This window comes from Muntiacus reevesi, chromosome 1 (genome assembly GCF_963930625.1).
Source record: "Muntiacus reevesi chromosome 1, mMunRee1.1, whole genome shotgun sequence".
Classification (NCBI taxonomy): Eukaryota; Metazoa; Chordata; class Mammalia; order Artiodactyla; family Cervidae; genus Muntiacus; species Muntiacus reevesi.
The window spans coordinates 243,425,242-243,447,375 of record NC_089249.1 but is presented as its reverse complement, the minus strand read 5'-3'; the positions used below and the strand labels follow the sequence as shown (position 1 = coordinate 243,447,375).

The window sequence follows — 22,134 nt, the reverse complement described above, 5'->3', positions numbered from 1 at the left end:
CCCTCCAATGAGTCTTCACTGCCCACTTCTCACACCTTCTGTTTAAGAAACTTAAGGCCCAAATAGGGACAAGAAGGGTCCCTGGGCTAGTGGCCCAGTTGGGATCAAAACCCAGGTATCCAGATCTCTGGTCCAGCTTTCTTTCTAAGACAATCAGAGTGGGAAAGATGAGAGACATCCACTCACATCCACTCGGAAGTCTTCGAGACGTCGGAATTTGCCGAGGTATTCTTGAAGTTTGGGGTCAATGTCCAAATTTTTGGCTTTGGAATATTTCAAGAAGGCCCAGAACTTCTCTAGCCCATACAGCTGACCTGCAGGGAAAGAGAGAGGTAGAAAGAAGCTTGGACGCTGAGAAGAATAGAGAGGTTCAGAAGAGGGAGACATGATGTGATACAGACAAGCCCAGGGCTCACAGAGTCCCAACTCGGACTCTTACCCGCTTCGTAGTCCTTCACGGTTTCCTCCTGAAAGTCCTTAAATATGTCCAGCCGGAACTTCTTTTCCAGGCCATAACTGTAGTATCGAAAAAGGCACTCCAAACCATATCTGTAGGAGAACACAAGTCAGTGAAATCAGGACAGTTTCTTTATCTGTAAAAAGGAAATACATCTGGATGATAGATGAACTATGAAACCATTTAAAATACACGGATTACTGAGAAAATGGTAAGTGTTCTCAGAGAAGGCTGGCATTTAATGCTAGTATAAATGAGTCCAGCATTAAACATTTGCCAGGGGTCAGCAAACTTGGGCCAAATGAACAACAGCCTTCTGCCCACACCCGTTTGCCTATGAAGTATCACTGGCTATTTCTGCTGTATCTATTAATAGGAGACTAGTTAAATAAATTATGGTTCATCTATACAGTAAGACTACATAAGCCATAAAAAAACCCAAGAAAGTTATTTACATACGGATATGGAATGATCTCTAAAATACAGCATTAATTAAAAAAGCAAGGTGCAAAATATTACCTAATAGAGGCCATCTTTTACATGAACAAAAGAGGTGTGGGGAGAGAGGAGACTACACAGGTCTGTCCTTGCTTATGTAAGCAAAGTATTTTTAGAAAGAACTCACAAGATTCTAACAATACTGGCTGCCTGTGGGGAAAGGAACCAGATGGCCAGAAAATGAGGATGAGGAAGACTTCTCAACTATATAACCTTACGACTTCTTTCAATTTTGAATATATTACTTATTCAAAAGTACTAATTTTTCTTTTATAAAGTACATGAAATATATACACAATGGATTTCCTATCACAGTTCTGGAAGCGGACCCAACAAAGATACCCTCTCCCACCATCCCTCAAGCATCAGTCAGTCTTTGCCCCAATCTCACTCACCTGTAGCCTTCTTTGGCATCCTCCAGAGCCAGCTGCTTGAATTCCTCATACATCTTTTTGTTGAAGTGATCTCGGAGGAAGAAGGACCAGAAGCGGAAAAGAGTGTTCATCTCCTGAGACTGGCCAATGCCCAAGCGTTTTCGCTCTGATTGGGGAGGAAAGAGGAAAGATATGTTTTAGAGCCAGGCTGCCTATGCTGTGGGGGACAAATGATCCTGTGGCTCAAAGACATCGGTCCTTTCTCCTCCCAATTCCCCTGCTCATCACCGTTAAGTCTCCGGGGAAGTATTTACTGAGGACTAACTACTCTGCAGCAAGCCCTGCTGCTGGGCCCGGGGCCTGAACACCCCCAGAAGTAGGCGGCACCGGCTTCTGAAGCAGGCATCCTGGTCCACCTCTCCACTTCAAATATCACTGCTCTCAGTGTAGTTAGAACCAGGAAAAGCACAAATAAGTAATCCATGCACTCAACAAATTATATTCATCATATCATCGTTACCAATCATTTTAGGAGTCCTACAATATTAAGTAAAAATGATACGTCCGAGGGAGGTTGAAGAGGGAGGAGACACGTATATACCTATGGCTGATTCATGTTGATGTATGGGAGAAACCAACACAATATTGTAAAGCAATTATCTTCCAATTAAAAATTTTTTAAAATATATATACACCCACACAACACCAAAGAACAAGAAACAACAGATAAAGTTTTTAAAATCTGGTATCATTTAAAAATTAAGAACCTTTGTACTTCTAAGGACATGATCAACAAACAAGGTGAAAAGACAACCCACAGGATGGGAAAAATATTTACAAATTATGTTATCTGATAAGGGACTTAGAATAAAAACTCATTACAACTTAATAACAAAGACAAATAATTCAGTTAAAAAACAGACAAAGGATATGAATGGACATTTCTCCAAAGAAGATATACAAATGGCCAATAAGCATATGAAAAAATGCTCAACATCATATCAAATAAAATAAAAACTATTACAGGATATCATTGCATACCCACTAGGATGGCTATACTCAAAAGGAAGACAACAGTATGTGTCAGGAGGACATGGAGAAATCAGAACCCCCATACACTGCTGTGAGTAATATAAAATGATCCCACTACTTAAGAAAACAGTCTTGCAGCAGTTCCTCAAAACGTTACACAAAACTACCCTATTATATGACCCAGGAATTACACTCTTCCACTCAAGATAAATGAAAACCTATGTCCACACAAAAACGTACAGGAATGTTCAAAGTAGCACTGCTCATGAAAAGACAAGGCAGAAATTTTGTCCATCAACTGACGAATGGATAAACAAAAAAAAGGTGGTATCATCCACAGAATGTTGTTTGATAATAAAAAGGCATTAAGTACTGACACACGGTACAACATAAATGAACCTTGAAATTATTCGCTAAAGGAAAGGAGCCAGTCACAAAGGATCACAAGTTATATGAAGTCAAATCCAGAGAGACAGTAGACTGGTGGTTGTGTAGGTCTGGGAGGAGTTGGGGAGGTGGAGGGATGGGGAATGACTAGTAAGGGGCGCACAGGGCTTCTAAGGTAACGAAGATGTTCTAAAATGGATTCTGGTGATGGATGCACAACTCAAATATAAAAGCCACTGAGTTTATACACTTAAAATAGGTGAATCATACAGTGTGTGAACTGTATTTCACTAAAGCTGTTATTACACACACATATACACAAAGAGGGAAGTAAGGTAGATGAATCAAGCATTGAGCAGACATGTTTTGCTGAATAAAAGGGGGCTGAGTGACCAGTAACTCTAAGTGAGCATGGCTCTGAGCATCTTTAGAGACAACCCAAGAGAAACCTACAGTTAAAAGGTTATCTCCTTTTGTGGTAAAAGGAAACATGTGAGTGTCTAGAGAGGTTCTCTCCTTACATTCTCATCCAGACTAGGGGTTAGCGATCTTTTTCTCTGTAAGGGGCTAGAGAGTAAATATTTTAGGTTGTGCAGGTCACATATGGTCTTTGTCATAAAGTCTCACCCTCCCCAACCCTACCTAAGAATGTTAAAACAAAAACTGTTCTTAGCTCCAGGGCTGTACAAAGACAGGCTGCTGACTGGATTTGGTCCACAGGTCATCTTTGTGAAGAATATATGCTGTCTCATGCATATTTGTTTGTGACATCGATGGTTTCACCAGAAACAGGAAAGAAAACGCCTGATTTTTTTTTTTAATATCAATAGAGAAAAATCAAGGAACAGGAATATTCTAAGCACCAGATCCTCTTTGCCTTCTATATTCCAAAACTAACTTCAGTCCTTCCTACTATGTTATGTCACTTCTTGCTCTGAGGCTAGAAGAGAACAGTCACCTGCTCCACCAGCCCTTATACTCTGGATCTCAGTAGTGGCCCAGGAAGCTCTGCCCTCTCCCTCTGTGCTTCTTACCATTAAGGCAGCGCCTACGGTACTTGTGGTAGACGTGTTGTGTGAAGCCGTTTTCCTTCAGCAGCTCGTGGGAAGGATGTTGGAACTTGGGCAGCGACTGAGGGGTACAGCCATAGCTGCCAACTGCAGGCGTGCCTTCTGAGGGGCTGGAGCTGCAGATACCATGAAACAGAGTGTCACCAGGTTCCCCAGAGCAGCCAACCATCAGATAGGAGGGGTTCCTCTGGTTCCTTCCAGCCTTCAACATCCAGCCTCTCAGTGTAACAAAGAGGCCCAGGTACTGTACTAGATCCTTAATTAACTATATGCATGGATCTCACTTATAACCATGGGTCTCACTTACTCAATCAACCTTTGGATGTTTTTTAACAGCGAGGACATTGGGGCTCACAGAGACTGGGAGTCTTGCCCTGTCACAGAGCTAATATTTAACATCTCAGATCTGTACAATGCCCAAACCTGAGCTTTTAGCTGTTTATTTATCCCATGTTAACATTTAACTTTCCTTGCCAAGCTGTAATGGGTTAACCCATCCATATTTTTTGTAAAACCACCACATAACTATCTTTGCAGGGAATAAATAAGAGTGCATAGGTCAGTGGCTCCCAAACCTGCTCTGGAATTCAGAACACTGGGGTCATTTTCCTGAGAATAAATAAAAAGGAATCCAGGCCCAACTCCCAGAAGCTGCTCCAGCAGACCTAGGGTGGAGAATCTAGGAAGCTGTACTTTTATTCAACTCCTGAGCTATCCTGAGGAAGGCAGCAGATATGCATGTCTGAAATCAACTGAGCTAACCTCCCAAGAGAATGCCACGCAGCCACCACACTTCAGAAAGCAGCCTTCCTCTCCCCAGGATCTGGATTAAGCTCTCTAGACTACTCCTGGTTTTTTGGATTTGGATGAGGGCCCCTTCCTTAAATTTCCCTTCATTTGCAGACCAAAGAGGTATTCTCGTCTTGGTTTCATCACTGTCACGGCTCTGCTGCCCTCCCTGCGGTCGGCCTGTCGCCCTTTCCCAGGGCCCACACCTGATGGAAGCAGTCCGGGGCCTGTGTTCGCGGGAATCCATCACCCAGCCCACGTGACTCTCCAAAGGTGGGTTCGAGCTGTGTCTTGTCTTCCTTTTCCGAGGTGTCTGCAAAGGTCAGTGTGGGATTTGTTAATATATACAGTCATACTCACATGACTCTGAGGAGCATCAAGTATTTGTAGGATTATGATACCCTCCCAAAGTCTGAATTATCTCCCAATATACAAAGCATCTTATCTAGTCTCACATGATGCCCACAGCTGAAGGAGGAACTAGCACACCTACCTGACAGGTGACAAGACTGAGGCTTTCAGGGATGTCACCTGCTCAAGGACCTGCTGAGTTCTTATCAGGGCTGCATGGGGCCACCGCTCCCACCCCCTATTCCACACTGCAGATGAGGTCACTCAATCCCGGTGGGCCCACTAGCCTAAGAATGCAGAGCAGGTTGGGGAGGGGTGGGGGAGTGGGATGTGGTACTTTCTTAGTTCAAGACAAGGGAGAGAAGCAGAGCCCTGGAAGGCAGTCAAGTTGAGCCCAGGACTTAGTGGCTCAGCATCAACGCCTCACCTTAGCATCCAGTGTCCGACCTTCCTTCACCACTGGATAAAACCGTGATGTCTGGCTTGAATCTTTGAGCTGCGGTGTCCGGGGTGTGCGGGGGGTCCTGGCATTGCGGTAGTTTGGCGACTCTGGGACAGTGGTTGGTAGAGAGCGGGCGATGGTGGAAGGCTCGGGAGCACCAAAAAGCTTATTAGCCAGGGCATCAGTGGGAACTGCAGAAGCAGAGTGGGGACAGTGAGCAGAGGTAGGCCTGCGACTGCCTGTCTCAGGAAGCCCCGTCCGACAGCTCCAGACTGTCCCACTCAGGCCAGGGTGGCAGGGTCATCTCTCACCTTGCTGGAAGCGAGGTGGTCCAGGAGGGACCTCCTGGTTGGGATCCACAGGGGGCTCAGGGGTTAGCGTGTCAAACTGCTCCCGACTGATCATATTGACTTTCTTGAAGTTCTCGACTTCTTGCTGCAGAGGACACAAGATGGGTGGGGGAAAGAGGCTGGTAAGAGGACTGCCCTAGCCTGTTTCAGGAATCAAGACAGACAGGAAGTTGAAGAGGGCAGTTCCCACGTCCACATACGTGGAATTCTGGTCCCTGGGCTCTCAGCTGCCCATCACCATGCCTCAACCCCAGGTGCCCAGGCTTGAGCGTGCTCACCCAGCAGGGCTGAAGACTTGCCCAGCCCTCCCTGCAGCAGTACTGAGGTCAGAACTCCAGCCCCCCCGGAACCTGCTATAGCCTCCCCTCCCCAACTCTCTTCCTGTAATTCTCTCATCTCGAAACACATTACCACTACCACTCACTACAGAGGCTCACCAGAAGCTGACTAACCACCATACACACCCACTCTGTAAAATGCCTACAACGCCAGTTTTGACTGTTTCTAGGCAGCAGTGAGTTTTTAAAAGACCTATCTTTTCTCCATATTCCACACTCAAAAGCAAGTTCCTCAAAGCACCTTTAAACTTTAATACATGCATAAATATTTAATAATAAAAATGACAATCCAATCTTATTCTTCACAAAAATGTCTAGCCAACCTCTGAAATTAAACACGGGTGATCAAGAAGCAGGATGATCACCTCTCACATGGGCAGTTTACAGCGTTTATACACTTCTTCTCATTCTTAATGCCCCCCTCAAGCAGTGTCAATCATCACCCCCTTTTATTAGATGAGGGTGCTGAGGTTCTGTGCCCAAGGTCGTGCGCTTGTCAGCTTTCCTCTGCCTCACGTCACAGGCACCCTAGGCCCCCACCACCATGCCCAAGGCTCACCTTGATCTGGGAATACTCAGGTTCGAACTTCTCAGTCCACAGGTCCTGCTCGTAGTAGAAGAGCCCATCATTAATGACCTTGGCCAGCTCAGCACTCATCTTGGCACGCGAGGTATGGTTGCCAGTGCGGTCGCCCCCTGGGTGCCGGCGCATGTAAGGTGGTGTCTGAGTGACAATGAGGATTTTGTTGACATCCCGGTCATCAATCTCATAGTCAGAGTCCTCATCAGACCAGGCGGTAAAGGTGTTCTTCCGCCCATCCATCTGCTCCATTTCCTCGTCAAACAGGAAATCCAGTTCCTCTTGCTCATCTTGATCCTTGGACATCAGCTGCTGAGACGGCAGATGCTGAGGCAGAGTGGTTGAGTGAACAAACCTGGGCTCCTCCGACTTCTAAAATGGGGGGAAACCAAAGAGAGACAGAATCACCAGTAAGTCCTTAGACCAGGCTGTCACTGTCCCAAGAGAGGCCCTGACCCCTCAACACGGGACTTTTACATCTGCAGCCCTGATAATGACACCAAGTCACAGCTGTCAGCACTGGAGTCACTCACAAAAAAAGGATGTCCCATAGGACTCTGGGTTTCTCCACTCACAGTTCACATCAGTCATTCAAAAACATTGAGACGACAAGTTCCCTTTATGTATGAAGTGCACTCTTATTTACCTAAATACACATCCCTCCACAACACCTGGCCTCCAAGTGGGTACATGAAGAAGTTCAATAGGCTAATTCATCCATTTCTCCATCCTCAACTCCTCCCAATAAGTTGGAAGCTTCATCAGGCAAGAACCACAGCTGCCTTGCCTTCCATTATACCCTCAGATCTTAGACTGGGACCGAACAACAGTCCATGTTCAACTATTTGCTAAATGGATAAGAACCCACTGGTACCAGGCCCTGTGAACATGACCAGGTCCTTGAACTTACGGAGCTCACAGTTTAGTGGTAGAAAAAGTCAACCAACCGACCGACCAGCTGCAATGTGATGGTAAAGGCTATAAACAGGCCTCGTGGGAGTACTTAGGGAGGAGCACTTCAGCAACTGGGGGTAGGAACGGGGACAGCCTTCAGGGAAGGCTCCTGTGAAGAAGTGATTATGAAAGGGCCCGTTTAAGTAAGCCAGGTGAAGGCAGGGACAAAGACTGTAAGAGGCAAAACAGACGAAAACCCTTTAAAAACACAGCATGTCCCAAAGGCAAGAGAAAAAACAAGACTCCTTTCAGTCAAAACAAAGTATTTCAGAGTGTTGATAGGCTGAATTTATCTGAAAGTTTTTGGAGGTAAAACATCTGTTTACCTCACAGAACATATTTAAACATTAATTTCTTGCTGTGCCAAAAAAACCTTTCTGTATAAATCTTAAAACTACTCTCTTTTACAAGGGTCAGGGTAGGCCAGGTGGAAGTGGAGGGCTCTAATCCTGGAATGGAGGCTAAGTGTGGCTTTGGAAAGGCCTTTCCAAAGCCTTTGTAGTCTTCAGGACTGAACTGAACCTTGTCAGGTCCTTGTCCACTTACTACCTTGTCCTCACAATTCTGGCCTATTTGACACTTCTTGAACAACCAGAACAGACAGGGAAGTTGGGGGTGTGGGGGCAAGAAGGAGATGAGGGAGTTGATCACAGTGGTACAGTGGAAAAGGGGCACAGAATTCCACAGACCCAAAGTCCAAGGTCATCTATCAGGTCTCCTCTCAAGGCCTAGACCAAGGTTTCCAAAGAAGGGATGGCTGTGGGCAGATGAATGGAATAGAAGTTTGCTCCTCAAATTTTAGTTTGAGATTGAAACACTTCTCTAACAGAGGACTATGTGTGAGCTACTCATATACTGGTCTACTGTTTCTACAGCAATCTAACCCCCCCTTCCTTTCAGCCTAAGATAAAGTGAGGCCTTCAGATATTAGAGAAGTTTCCCAAGATCACCAGCCAGCAATGACAGAAGACCTGTGTTCCAGTCTAGACTCTAACTCTCCAGGCCATGGGTCTGCTCCTTCTCCCTTCCCTTTTCAAAGGATTTGATGGAGTTATGTGTGAGTCTGTGAGGACAAATTCAGGGGGAAGGTGCTAAATAATGCAGCCACAAGGACTTAGATGAGACAAAAAGAACAGCCAAGGGGCTTCCCTGGTGGCCCAGTGGCTAAGACTGCGTTTCCACTGCAGGGGGCATGAGTCTGATTCCTGGTCAGGGAACTAATAGCCCACATGCCACACAGACTGGCCAAATAAGCCCCCAAACAAACCCCCCCCCCCACAAAATCAAACAAAAAACCCCAGCCAAGTATTAAGAAACGTTTAATTTTCAAGGAGACTGCTGCCAGAGGCTGCATGATCTCCTCCTGTGAAAGATACCACTCAGGAACTACAGAGCGAGGGCTGTCATGAGGGGTGATCCACTGGAAATGGAAACAGGCCATATCAGCCTTCCTGCACTCACTGGTGACCTGCGGCTTACATCACAACCCTGAACCACCTGGCCTGACTGTTACTCCCTTAGAACACAGAGCTCTGTGCCTATGTGATACCCATTCCGCACTCTCTAGCCTAAACCCCTAGAATCTAGGATAGGGACAGGCCTCACCCACCTTGGGTCGTGCTGGAGAGGGCCGAGGCCTTTTCTTCACTTCAATCCAGTTCTCAGAATCCAGGTCGGGGAGGCTGGCGGACAGGCCCTTGGGCAGTGTCTTTAGGTTGCTGACCTCCTCTGTTTTGGTTGGCACTGGAGTGACCGCACGGGGAGAGCCAGGCGCTGACTCTGAAGGGTGGAAAGGGGAGGTCCTCATCCCACCAGCCCTGAGCAGGACTGCTGGCCAGAAGACAACAGCGACAGGGAGGCATCCGCGTGTCAGCAGGGTACCTACCTGTCTCTTTCTGGTAGTGCTGGCGGGGCACAAACTCTGGGCAGTTGAGAAGCTGGGAGAAATCAGTCTGGGAATAATCCACTATCGGGGGACCAGGAAGAGGCCATTTCTCTGGCTCCTCCCTCCTGCGTACTTTTTCCTCAACAATCTCCACCACTTTGCTGTCCTTTAGGGCCTGTAAGGGAGGAGGAGGGAGAAGATGTAGAGGGAAGACATGGACAGACCGAGATCTTGGAAGCTGGGGTATGACTGAGCCCCATGAGCTCAGCGCAAAGTCCAGAGTTGGCAGGAGTATAAGAAAACTGGCCCCATCTTCCACAGCCAGCAGACGAGTGAGATGTTCAAACTTATAAGAGGTACCAACATGCAAAACACACTTGCCCTTTGACCCTGCCATTCTACTTCCAGGAATCAATCCCAGGGAAATACTTGTACCAACAGGTGACAAAATGTATAAGATATGGATAAAAGGCCATTCACAGCAACACTGCCTGCAAAAGGAAAAAACTGGGAACTACCTAAACTTGCCACTACACAGGCAATTTAAACCAATTATGGCCATCCATTCACCCCAACACTACTCAGGCTTAAAAATCAGCTTCAAATGCGTTGAGGTGGTTAAGAGTCACAAAAACCAGGTCTAGGTCAATGAGTTTAAGATTCCACTGATGGTGGAATTCTTAAGTAAAAACATGCAAATGCACACAAATTTTTCTAGGATTCCAGGTAAAGGGCTACAGGTATCTATCGCTGGGGAAAGGGGGTGAAGTAATGGGGAGTAGAGAAGAGTTTTCTTTTCAAATTCTTTTAAATGGAAAAGAAAAACATTCCAACATGTGACAACATACTCTGTTGGTGAGGCTGGGGAAAGAGGCATTCTCATACACTGCTGGTGAGATTGCAGAAAGCATACCCACTAGAAAGGAAATCAGGTAACAGCCAGCAAAATTATATACGCAGGTGCCCTTCAGTTCAACCATCCCACTCCCACACCAAAGACTTACTGGCTAAACCACGAAAAGATATATATACACAACTGTAAATAAGAACGAGCAGTATCTTTCTTTTACCACTACCACTACTAAGTGGCCAGTTCCCAGATACATTAAGTGAAAGCAAAAAATGGTGAAGAAACACATGTTACCATTCATCTAAGGTAAGTATATAATACAGAGAGGCATTTACTTATTTCTTTTTTAATGGAAGGATTCAAAAAAGTTTGTTTATAGTAAAAGGGGAAAAAGTATTAAGAAAATCTTTTAAGTTGGACTTTCAACATACCATTTGCCTTTGGAACCACATAAATATTTTATATAAATGTAAAACAAGTAAGAAATTAGGGGTAAGAAAGCATTCCCGAAAATGTGAGAGCAAAGCAAAATTACTAAAACTAATATGTACACAACCACATAAAAATTATTTCAACTTAAGAAAATAGTCACTGACGGTAAAAATGGGGGAAAAAAATTTTTAGAAGTAGGAGAGGTACTGTAAGCATAATGTGTAGAGTAAAACAAATAAACAGTTTATATTGATGTTGTTTGGAATTAGGATTTTTGGCATGGGAGAAAGTAAAAGTTACAAACATAAAAGATCCTTGGGTTAAGTAAAGACACTGTAGAAATATTAACAGAAAATATCAACGTAATCTCATGATGTATTAAAAAAAAAAAAAAAAACGACCAATCGTAGCAATAAACACCCTATAATTCAGGGTGTGATATCTAAATATTAGAATTACCATTTCCCCAAAATAAAGGACCTAGAGTGTCTTAAAGAAAAAAAAAGGCCATTCCAGATCTGACGCAACAAAAGTACAAGATGAACCAAGGTCCCACTGGCAATGATTTGATTGAGCAGAATAACTACAATAAATGAAACAAAATGCTTGAATCTACTAGTCTGTAATGATACTAAAGCAAAAACACAAACTGAAACCTTACCAGTTACCTTTGAAGGTTATTAGCGATCAGCTCATAATTTTGAGAATTGGTTAACAAAGGAAAAGATCAAGCACTTAACTGCCCTTCCTGTACAAACTACATGCTGCTGCTTTTTTTTTTTTTTTACATGCTTCTTGGTAACCAAACAGCTGATAAGGCAAAGTACCTCCTTAAAGAGTTATTCCAGCAAACAAATACAGACAGACAGATAGAACATAAACATTTTATAGTTTCTTACAGCTTATATGACAAAAAAGAGAACCAGGTGAAGCATTCATTAAGTGCCACCTGAGAGAATATATCACTATCTATAAAGTATTCTCCACAAGGAGGGAGAAAGGAAGAAAAAAACCTGAATCTGATCAAGCCTCTCAGTCACTAATTTACAAAAAATCTGGAATATGGAACATGTAAAATGTACCACTGTGTCCTATGGAAAATTCTACAAGCTGTATAATCTAGCATTCCAACAAAAAACTGCAAGGGAAGAGAAAGAGGAAGAGATATCATAAGACAATGTATTGATCTTATCTGGATCCTGATTCACAAACTACTGAAAGAAAACTTCTGAAATGGGGGGTGAATTGGCAACTGAACAAATATTTGGTGATATTAAAGAATCATTAATATTTTTACATGCAATAATGATATAGGGAGTACTTTTCTTTAACAGGTCTTTAACTTTTGGAGATAAATTAACTGAAACATGGAAAAAATGTCAGATTACTGGAGATTTTCTTCAAAGTAATCTGGGAAAGGAAACAGATGAGGAGATAGACGGAATAAGACTGGCCATGAATTGATAGCTGCTGAGACTGGGTAATGGGCTCATTACACCACTGGACTGACTTTTGTAAATCTTCCATGTCTGATGTCTTCCATGATAAAGGGGTGAGCGAGAGAGGGGGAGGAAGGTGAGATGGGGAAGGGAAGGGAAGGGAAGGAGGAGAGAGAGGGAGGGAGAGAGAGAGAGGCTGGCCAAGCCTTGGAATCTTAGCACAAGTAATGAGATGAGGACTCTTCTGGGGTTCCTGGGCTTGACCCAAACTCCAGCTCCTTAAGTAAGGATCTTTCTTTCCCCTCCACCCCAGCCCCAAGGAGGGAGACATACCGCAAAGATGAGTGAAATGTCAGTGGTAAGGGCCTGCACTCGGTGGAAGGACGCAATAAGTGTCATGGGAAGGAAACCGTCAGCATCCATTTTTCGTCGCAGGAAGAAGTCTCGCTCTAAATTGTCCACGCTGAAGTAGTATTCACTAGGTGGAGGGGAGAAGTGTGATTGCTCCATCATGTGAGAATATGCCTTCTTTGTTCTGTACATTCCAGGAACCTCACACAGCCTCCAACCAACCCTGTCCCTCTGTATTTACAATCTTAAAGGCTGGAAAGAGATGATGTTATCCTCCCATGGCTCCCTAACCTTGGGTCAAACTGTCACCCTCTGCCCTTCAGCCTGACAAGCTCCTCATCCTTTAAAACCCAGTCCCAATACTGTTGGTCACCTTTTCTTCTGCTCCTAAACTGCTTATCACACTCTATCGCAACGATCTCTTTCCTTGTATGGCTCCCCCACCTGACTGAGAGACAGTCCATTAGAGAGGTTAGGAGTTAAGGTTTTGCAAGTCAGACAGAAACAGACTGAAATCTGTGCCTTGCCACTTATTAGTTGGGCAAGTTACTGGGCCTGTTTACTTATCAATAAAAAAGGGATAAAACCCAGCTCATAAAAATTAAATAGGTAACTCCATAACCAAGTAAGAGAATGCCTATGAAGCTGAGCACTGAGCCTCATCAATGAGAACTCAGTGTCTATTAGCATTCTGACAACGCTGCCATTACAAACAGAGGCCCAACGGGAACAGAATCTAGACATTTTGTTTCCTTTTAAAAACACTAACTGATTAATTTTTAAAACAGAAGTGCAGTTCTCTCAAATTATCTTTTTTACCTCCAGCCAGAGGCAGCAACCACTGTGGTCCCCAGAAGGGCCTGCATAGCCCTACTCCGTCCTTGGGCACCCCCAATCCCACCCGTGTCTCCAGAAGGAAGACGCCCGAACACTCACATCTGGCGTTTGATGTAGTCTTTAAGCAACTCCTGGTCCACGCTGTAAAGTTCAGTGCTGCTGACATTGTCAAAATAGTAGGTGATGTTGTTCATGTACTTGGGGGTGCGAGGCCCCTCCGCACCATCAAACTTTCGGTAGCCAAACTGGTAGTCAAAATGGGCTATGGGGGGAACAAGCACCATGAGGGAGAGGAGATCCCCGCCCGCCGCCCCCACTGAACTCCCTCAGACATCCCAGAGCCCAAAGGGGCCTCACGTACTTCGAGTGCCACCCCGTCCGCGTCCCCGTCCGCGACCACGCCCCCGTCCACGGCCACGGAAGGAAGCCCGCGCCCCACCAGCCCCATCACTCTTCACACTCGATGTCTCATCCTGGTCATGCCAGGCAGGCTCCGATTTGGTCTCTGGTTGCCAGGCTGGAGTGGGGGGGGCCACGGGCACGTAGGTGACAGGCTCAGATCCTATGGGGAGAGGGGGCATCAGGTCAGGCCTGAGGGTGAGCCCCAGGCCCAGGCCCTCCATAGTGGGAGCGCATACCTTTGATCTCCCCGCGGCTGGTGGGGGTGTGTCGTGGCTCTGGAGGACGAGCAGGGCGTGAGACCAGTTTCTCTCTGGGCACTTCCGGCTTCATGTCTATTTGCAACGGAACCCACTTGTGTTTGTTCCCTGGAGAACAGCGTGGGCACGAGAAAGGCTTGAAGGAGAGGCCCCTCCTGCCCATCTCTACCCCCAATCCTCTGTCCCTGGCAGGGTGTTCATTGCCCCCTGGTCACCTCGGGCAAATGCCTTTCCCTCACTGGACCTCATTTTCATCTCTAAAATAAGAAGGCGGTAGACTTCAGTGTGATGGACACTCTTGATTGACTCCCAACACTGATTTCTCCAGAGCACACGCTCTACAGCCAGACACATGGCAGCCTGGAATCAAGACCACACCTCCAGGCTCCCCTAGATACATGCCGAGGAAAGCTGGGTGGAAGCAGTCAATTCTAGGGTGCATCCCTAAAAAGCAGGGAGCTATTCTCCCTTTTCCCCATCCTGCTAAGTAGAGTGAGTCACCTGGAATGAGAAGAGCCAACACACAGCAAGACAAAGGAATCAAAGAGCTGCCATTCTAGGCCTGGCCTACTTCTACTAAGCTATCAAGTGAAAGAAACAATCTTCCATATTGGTTAAACCACTGTTCTTCTAGATACGTATGACAGCAGCCAAACATGTATCCGAGCCATTTCAGCCAGAGCAATGGGATCTCCTGTATTTAAATGAAATCTAACACAAGGCAGCAATACATCAAGAGACACAAAGAACACACTGTGGGAGGGACCCCCTGTCTTCTGCACTGCTTGAGCCCCAGTGCTGAGGACAGGGCTTTCCAAATGCTGGTTACAGCAAAAGAAATGGTGGACACATAGTTGGAAGGAAGTTTGCCAGCCCAGCAGCCTACACCCATCAGACTCCCAAGCACTTTTGGGGGGCTCCTGAAATTGCTCCAGCAGCGCTTGAGTTCTCACATTCCCTGATTCTGCCTGCTACCTCCTCCCAAGTCCTGCTCCAAGCCACTCACCTTTCTTCTTCTGTCCCCCTCGCTGGCAGTCCTCGTCCCCATTCTTCTCCTCCCCCGATTCATCCGATTTGGTTTTCGGGCTCTCCTTACTATCGCTCCCCTCTCCTTTCTCCTGTTCCTTCATGTCCTTTTTGGGTGGTAGCTTGCGGGCAGGCTGAGACTTGTGGGCCTGTGGCTGCAGCAGGAAGCAGAGAACAGGGAGGTGACGTGCATCTGAAAGCCACTCAGGATGGGAAGGAAGGGAGCTCCCTGTTACTGGAGCACATGATGCAGGTTGGGGTGGATGTATCCTATGGCCCTGTTTTCACGCCTGACATGCCTTTGCTGGGAAGAGTGGTCAAACAGGCGACAGGCAGAGGACAACTTGCCTCTCCAAGTCCCTTAAGTGTAAATGAGAGAGACAACCCCTCGACACGGGCTGTGGTCTGCAAAGGCCAGCTGTTTACTCCCTACAACAGGACCATGTGGTTTGAATCACCTGTGGGATGGAGGAGACACTGGTCTCTGGTCGGTCCACACCAATCCTGTCTATGAACAAAGCCCAGTGGCCCAAGCCATTGAGGAACCTTGCCGTCAGCCCAGAAAAAAAAATGCTGGGGAGGAAAGGACTGATCAGGGGTCCATCTTCTGCTGGGGCTTAGGAAAGCTATGTAATCTTCCCCATAACCTGTGTTCTGGAGGTGGGTACTTGCCCTAATGACCATTCTGCTGCACTTACAGGCAATCCAAGTGGAGAACACAGGTTTTAGAACATGACACATGTGACTTTCAATCCTTGCCTGGCCATCCAGGACTAGTGATTAACCTCCCCTCCAGGCCTCAGTGGCCTCATCTGTAAAATGGGAATTACCGAAGGGCCTATCTAGGAGTCATTGAAGATTAAGTGAAATGATGGATAAACAGCACTTGGCAGTCTCTGTCACACAGCAAAGGCTCAAAGGATGATTCTTAGCTGTTTCAATGTTGCCCATATTTTCCAACCACTCCTTTTAAAAAAACAAAAAATTAATACCCGAGGCTCTGAAAGCTTGCGGCCAAATGTGAACATGTAGATGGAGTTCAAACCTGCCCATCCCTCCCCACAGACTCACCTGCACACTCTTGTGGGCTATCTCTCCAGGTGTTGGCCAGTTGATTGCATCTCCAAAGTCACCAACCTGCAAGGCACATTCTATGAGGGTTCCAGGGTAACCCTGCCTCCACCATTCAGGTCCTCATCCAAAATACAGCTCCACCAAGAGATCGTAAGCCAAAACCAGTCTGTCCACAAGAATCATCCACAACAAGGACCCAGAAAAAGTGCCTCTGCTATTCAGAGAGAACCCAGAAAACCCCTGCAGCCCAGAAGCACTCACTACAACAGAAAAGAGGCTACCACGTCCATCCAGGAAGCCCACCCCAACCCCTGGGTTGCCAACTCATGTTTCTTACCTTGCCACCTTTGCGCTGTTTAGGAACTGCTGCCCTCACCACCTTGGCCGGGGCAGAATGTTCTGTGGAAGCAAGAAAGGAGAGGTGGCCCATCAGAGAGGACCCCGACCAGCTCCTCACCCTCATCACTGCCCCACGCCACCAAGCAACCTGCAGGTTCCCCCGCACGGAAGACGTGGCGGAACGAAGGAGGACACATGCTCAAACTCCGTTTTCTGAAGAAATCATGGAAAGTGAGATCATGGAAGAAGCAGGCAGCCAAAACCCCAGGAATCCAACACTGGTCTCTCACAGCTCTTACCCTCTTGTGTGAGGGGGACTAAGGCCTGGAGAGTCCAGGTCCACAGCAGGATTTGCTCCATAGTTCAGGGCTCCTGAATCCCAGCAGACCCCATAGAGGACTCTGAGAGACTGTCTTTGGCTCAGACATTCCAGAAGTCTTTGTGTGAGCAGACTTCAGGAAGGCAAGCCAAAACCCTAAGTGGGCATCAAGAAGTCCAAGACCTCTTCTAAGGCCTGTGCATCAGAGCCAGCTCTGTCCTCACTCATCTGTGGTCGCCAACAGGAAGATGTGCCTGCCTTCCAAGTTTCCAGAGGAAAAGTGAGACCATCACCCCCAACATTTGACTCAATGGTTCCACCTTTAGGAATTTATCCTAATGATACAAATTAGACACGTGTTAGACTTATGTGCAAAGATGCTGAAAGAGCTATTCATAATTTCAAAAAAACTGAAAATAATGTCTAACAGTAGTGAACTGGCTAAATAAAAGTTGAGCAACTTCCAGAGTGTTCTTAAAATGATAATGATCTCTACTGATATGAAAAGATAAACACAGTAAATGAAAAAAATCATAATCCCATTTTTGTAAAATAAATTGAAAAGGTATACATACAAATACACATAGTAGGAACTCTGGAAAGACACACAACCAAATATTACCAGGACTTAAGTAGTATATCTACAGTGATTTAATTGTGTTTGGGATTCTCCAGTAGTTTCAACCAGGGTAGAGCGGAGCTTTCTACTTTTATTACTTTTAATTTTTATTTTTTGGCTGTACCGTGCATCATGCAGGGTCATAACTCCCTGACCAGGAATCGCACTTGCAGCCCCTGCAATAGAAGTGCAGAGTCTTAACCACTGGCCAGCCAGCAAAGTCCAGGGGCTTTTTAAAAAGGGGAAAAAATTTTTTTTTAAGGAAGTGGCTCTAATAAGTCTGGTCCTTTCTACACCTACACTTGGTTTTCCAAGTTGGTTCTGAAGACCAGGAGTTTCTGAACCCTTCCTTCCCAGAGACCCATAGGGTAAGACACAACCTGGGCCTCTGCCCACCCATCCCTTTCCCACCAATGTTGGCCAGCCATGCCAGGACAAGAGCTGCCCCCAGTCCCTGAGCAGAGAAATTTGTCCAGCTGGTCTCAAAAGGAATGTTCCACTTCTTGATCAGACGCTTGTTCCCTTAATGAGAAGAGAGTCCTTGCCTGATTCCTAACTGTGAGGCCACTGAAATCTTGGCTTCCACCCCATACTGGAGCCACTGCCTCAAGACACTTACATGCCAAAGGAGAGCCAGTGCTCTATAACCCAACCCACAGCATCCCCCATTCCCAGTGCTGGGCAGTGGAGAACCAGAAAATCTCTTTCGGTTCCAAGAGGGTGGAGCCCGTGGGGCCAGGGAACTCCTTACTCCACACTGATTCTCTTGCTAACTCCAGTTTGGCCCAGAGCAGCCTAATACCACGCAGCTAGCTCCCTGACGAGGACCAGCAGAGGCAGCTGTTAGAAGATCAACTCCCTCAATTACACATGAGCTATGGCAGTAATCACTTCTCCAGGGACCCAACCTACAGACCCCCAAAACACTCCCTGCACGCTACCAGGACAAGAGCAGGCCAAAAGGCCGGCACCATCAACGTCATTATCACGAAGGTGGAATGGGAAATCAGATTCAGAGGGCAAAGTGCTCTTGAAGACGACCTGAAAAGGTTTAAGGCAAAGTTTTGTCGGGTCATTGTCTTATTTCCTCTAATAAAAACTCTTTCAAAATTGGGAAGAATCAGATCCTGTAATTACCCTGCCTAACATCTTGTTCAAGATCACAAATGGTAAAGTACTGCTAAAAGTTCAGACTCTCCTTAATGGGAGTGCCCTGCTACCACTAAAATACCCCACTGATTCCCTACTCCCCCACCAATCCCAAGCTGACCAGGGGAATGTGGCTTCTCTGGGCACACCCAGGAAAACCAGTCAGTCAGCCCTTTATATAAAGTTTGCGGAAAAGGCCCCATCCCTAGTTAGCCTCCCTCTATCCCAAGGACCCTCAGTACCCTGTTCCTGCTCTGCTCTCAGGTAGGGCCTCGGGCTGCCCCTGCTCTAAGGAAGAATAAAATTCCCCAGAGAGACAGAGAAGTACTTTAGGGAGAGAGAACCACTGCTACCTTTAAGCAAAATCTCTAGCTCTGTTAAAATCCCGCAGGGCCTAGGGAAACCCAGGAAGGCTCGGATGAGCTATTGTCAGGCCCTGGGGGCAGGCTGGAAAAAAAGACTAGGCTTTCTGGCTTCCATTACACATCCTTTTCTGGGTCTCCTCCCAACTATACACCTTCACCAGCCGCATGTGTACAAAAGTGGGCACACACAGTACAGCCCCACAATACACAGGGCCTAGCATCTAAAATGCCTCCCAATGGAAACCAATCTTTTGTGCAAGAGGCCAGTCCTTATGTCCAGCACCACTGCCAGCCACCACTGACCCAAGCCCAGCTCGGGACACACTACACTCACCACCTCGCATGTACCCAAGAAAACAGCTGTAGGACAGGAGAGCAGCAAAAAAGGCCCGTGGTTCTGATTTCTTCTGTTCAGATAGGCAACTGAGGCCCCCAAAGGGTAGTGAGGGTCTTCCCCAGGGAAGAGCCAGGATGGGCACTCGCAGCCTCAGCTCCCTCTGTCCAGTGCGCCTTCCAGCTCACCAGGGATCCCACGTGTCCACTGGTGGGACATGGGTCAACAAGCCTTCCCGGTGCAATCTCAGAGCACCGTCCTGCCATCTCCTGGTGAAGTCACTGATGTCAGGAGAGGTTCCCAGGCAGAGGTGTGGTGAGGTGGGCTGAGGTGAGCCCAGCACTCAGGGGGAGGAGGATGGCAGGTAGCGGCTCTGTGAGTGTCTCCCTACTCCAGCAAGGCAAGCAGGGGTTAGGCGGGATACGGAAGAGGCGAAAATGGAGTCTGCTAGGAGCCAGTACTGAATGTGATTCGGGGCGGGGGGGTGGTCAAGGGACTTTCTATAAACACACACTTATTCATGTATTAAATGAAGCACAGAGAATCTCTCTGTGCAGACGAGGGGGGGTGGGGGAGGAAACAGGGAGACCAGGAGACTTTTTGTGAAGCTTTAAGCAAAGTCCCTATTTTCACTTAAGACTGTGAGTGGTGAAGAGAAGGTGAGCTAAACCAATACCCTCCTCTCCCGGAGCCTGGCTCTTTTCCACACACTGTGCCCCCGCCCCCTCGAGAGAGGGGCTGGCTCCAGGGCAGGTCTCCCCAGGAGACAGGAAAGAAGGAAGGGGGGGATTTGCCTCAGTCCCCAAGGCAGCTGCGGTATAAATCCCTGCCACATCAGAGGAAGGAAGAGCAGAGGGAAGGCCTGAAGTTCCTTTCAGCTGAAGAAATTCAGCCACTCCACCTTTTTCTCAGCACAGAAGAGGAAGAGAGCGTGGCCTCAAGGAGTCTCTGTCTGCCTACAAACAGGCTAAGTCCAAACACACCTGGTATAAACCCAAGTGAAAACACAAAGGATGGGCGACCCCTGAGCAACACAGGAGTTAGGAGCACTCAGCCCCAACACGGTCGAAAAATCCAACTGGACATCACGCAGTACTGCTTTTACATTGAGAATAACCACATATTAATGGACCCACACAGTTCAAACTTGTATTGTACAAAGGTCAAGGCCATTTTTTAAAAAATTACTTTTCATTTGTTTACTTTCGGATGCACTGGATCTTCACTGCTCCGTGTGGCGAGCAGGGACTACACTCCAGTTGTGCTGAAGCAGCTTCTCGTGTTGCAGAGCACAGGCTCTAGGGTGTGTGGGCTTCAGGAGTTGTGGCTCTCGGGCCCTAGAACATGGACTCAATAGTTCTGGCTCACAGGCTCTGTTGCTCTGTGGAATCCTCCTGGATCAGGGATCAAACCCTTGCCCCCTGCATTTGGCAGGTGGATTCTTACCCACTGCGCAACCAGGGAGGTCCCAACTGTATTTTCTACACTGCTATGTTCCAGAAAGAGCTTAAAGCTGCTGACCCTTTTGGGGTGGGGGGTGGGAGGAGCTACCTAGAAGGGCCAGATGTAAGGTCTTATGGAGCAAGGACTTGGTGAACTAGCAAGCAACCACAGAAGGATTTTGGGGGGGAAGGTATGAGGATATGAGTCAAACTCATCAGGTTATAGAAAAAAGAACTGATAAGAGGGGGACTTCCCTGGGGTCCAGTGCCTAAAACTGTGAACTCTTGATCCTGGGTTCAATCCCTGGTCAGGGAACTAGATTCCTACTCTTCAAAGAAGATTGAAGACTCTGAGTGCCACAACTAAGATCCAGTACAGCTAAATAAATAAATAAAGACTGGTAACAGGAAGGGAAAAGCTGGAAATGAAACTGAGGGATGAGTGTAGGTGAAAAGTGAGATGGGGCTGGGCTAGATGGGAGAAGGCTTGAGGGATGGGGCTGGCCAGAAGGAACTACTAGATTTCATGCCTTAGTGCCAAGAGAATGGGGGAAGGCCAAACATTTATTTTGGGGCTGGCATTATCTCCTGGAGATTAGCGAAGTATCTAAAAAGGCTGAATTTACCCTGAGTGCAAAGAACTTCTGCCTTGGAGAACAAGGTCATTTGTTAGGGGCTGCATTAGTGGCATTCGTACCCACCTGCTGACCTCTTCCTATGGCCATTAGGTCAACGTCTTGAAGAGACAACCAGGTCTCAGGAGAATACCCTGGCTCTGTGCTCTCACTGTACTATGTTAGCCGCCTGGTTACTTATCTATTCTCAACCCCACCCCACCCCCCTTGACAGCAGGTACCAGGCTGCTTTCATAGCAGGGATTCTGGTGTCTAGTTCAGGGCCTGGCAATACAGCTGAGCTCTGTTGTTCCAAGTGCTAGCTTCTGAGTCAATGGCCTCGATCCTCAGTCTTTAGCTGGAGCCTTCCCCCAGGCAGAGAAACAAGTGTCACAGGCACTGCTGGGTCCCAGCAGAACCCAGTCTAGACTCCAATACTCATCAATTGTATAATCTTGGAGACACTCCCTACCACCCACCCTCCCTGGGCCTCCCTCACCTTCCTTAACTGAACACAGGATATTCCTATCTAGAGGGAGAGGGAAGAGAAGGTAAGATCACAACCAATGAGACTTCTCATCAGAGCAGAAGAGATGCTAGCACCAAGCTGTGGTCACAATAATGTTAACAGTGAGCACTTATGAGATGCCATGCACTGTTCTAACACTGAGTTAGTTCCTCTAACTGGTCTCATTTTACAAATGAGGAACAAAGGAACATGGTGGAAAGGTTACTTTACCAAGATCACAGCCTGCAAGCAATAGAACAGGACTTGAAG

General features: G+C 46.9%; 1 protein-coding gene across 4 annotated transcripts in view; it reads right to left on the bottom strand.

The window, feature by feature from the left end:
- LARP1 (La ribonucleoprotein 1, translational regulator) overlaps positions 1-22,134 on the bottom strand; it is a 57,352-nt gene that overhangs the window by 4,928 nt on the left and 30,290 nt on the right. The window contains exons 2-18 of one of the 4 annotated variants that reach the window (XM_065918976.1): positions 16,513-16,574; positions 16,173-16,238; positions 15,082-15,256; positions 14,055-14,183; positions 13,856-13,978; positions 13,516-13,678; positions 12,562-12,706; positions 9,508-9,682; positions 9,232-9,401; positions 6,648-7,040; positions 5,712-5,835; positions 5,386-5,591; positions 4,814-4,920; positions 3,783-3,934; positions 1,351-1,495; positions 440-549; positions 187-314 (exon numbers count right to left, since the gene is read on the bottom strand). In XM_065918976.1, coding sequence (XP_065775048.1) covers positions 187-314; positions 440-549; positions 1,351-1,495; positions 3,783-3,934; positions 4,814-4,920; positions 5,386-5,591; positions 5,712-5,835; positions 6,648-7,040; positions 9,232-9,401; positions 9,508-9,682; positions 12,562-12,706; positions 13,516-13,678; positions 13,856-13,978; positions 14,055-14,183; positions 15,082-15,256; positions 16,173-16,238; positions 16,513-16,574 — 2,573 coding nt within the window. Of the gene's footprint in view, positions 1-186; positions 315-439; positions 550-1,350; positions 1,496-3,782; positions 3,935-4,813; positions 4,921-5,385; positions 5,592-5,711; positions 5,836-6,647; positions 7,041-9,231; positions 9,402-9,507; positions 9,683-12,561; positions 12,707-13,515; positions 13,679-13,777; positions 13,979-14,054; positions 14,184-15,081; positions 15,257-16,172; positions 16,239-16,512; positions 16,575-22,134 lie in introns of all 4 variants that reach the window. The other 3 variants (XM_065918977.1, XM_065918975.1, XM_065918974.1) reach the window with 3 other exon arrangements.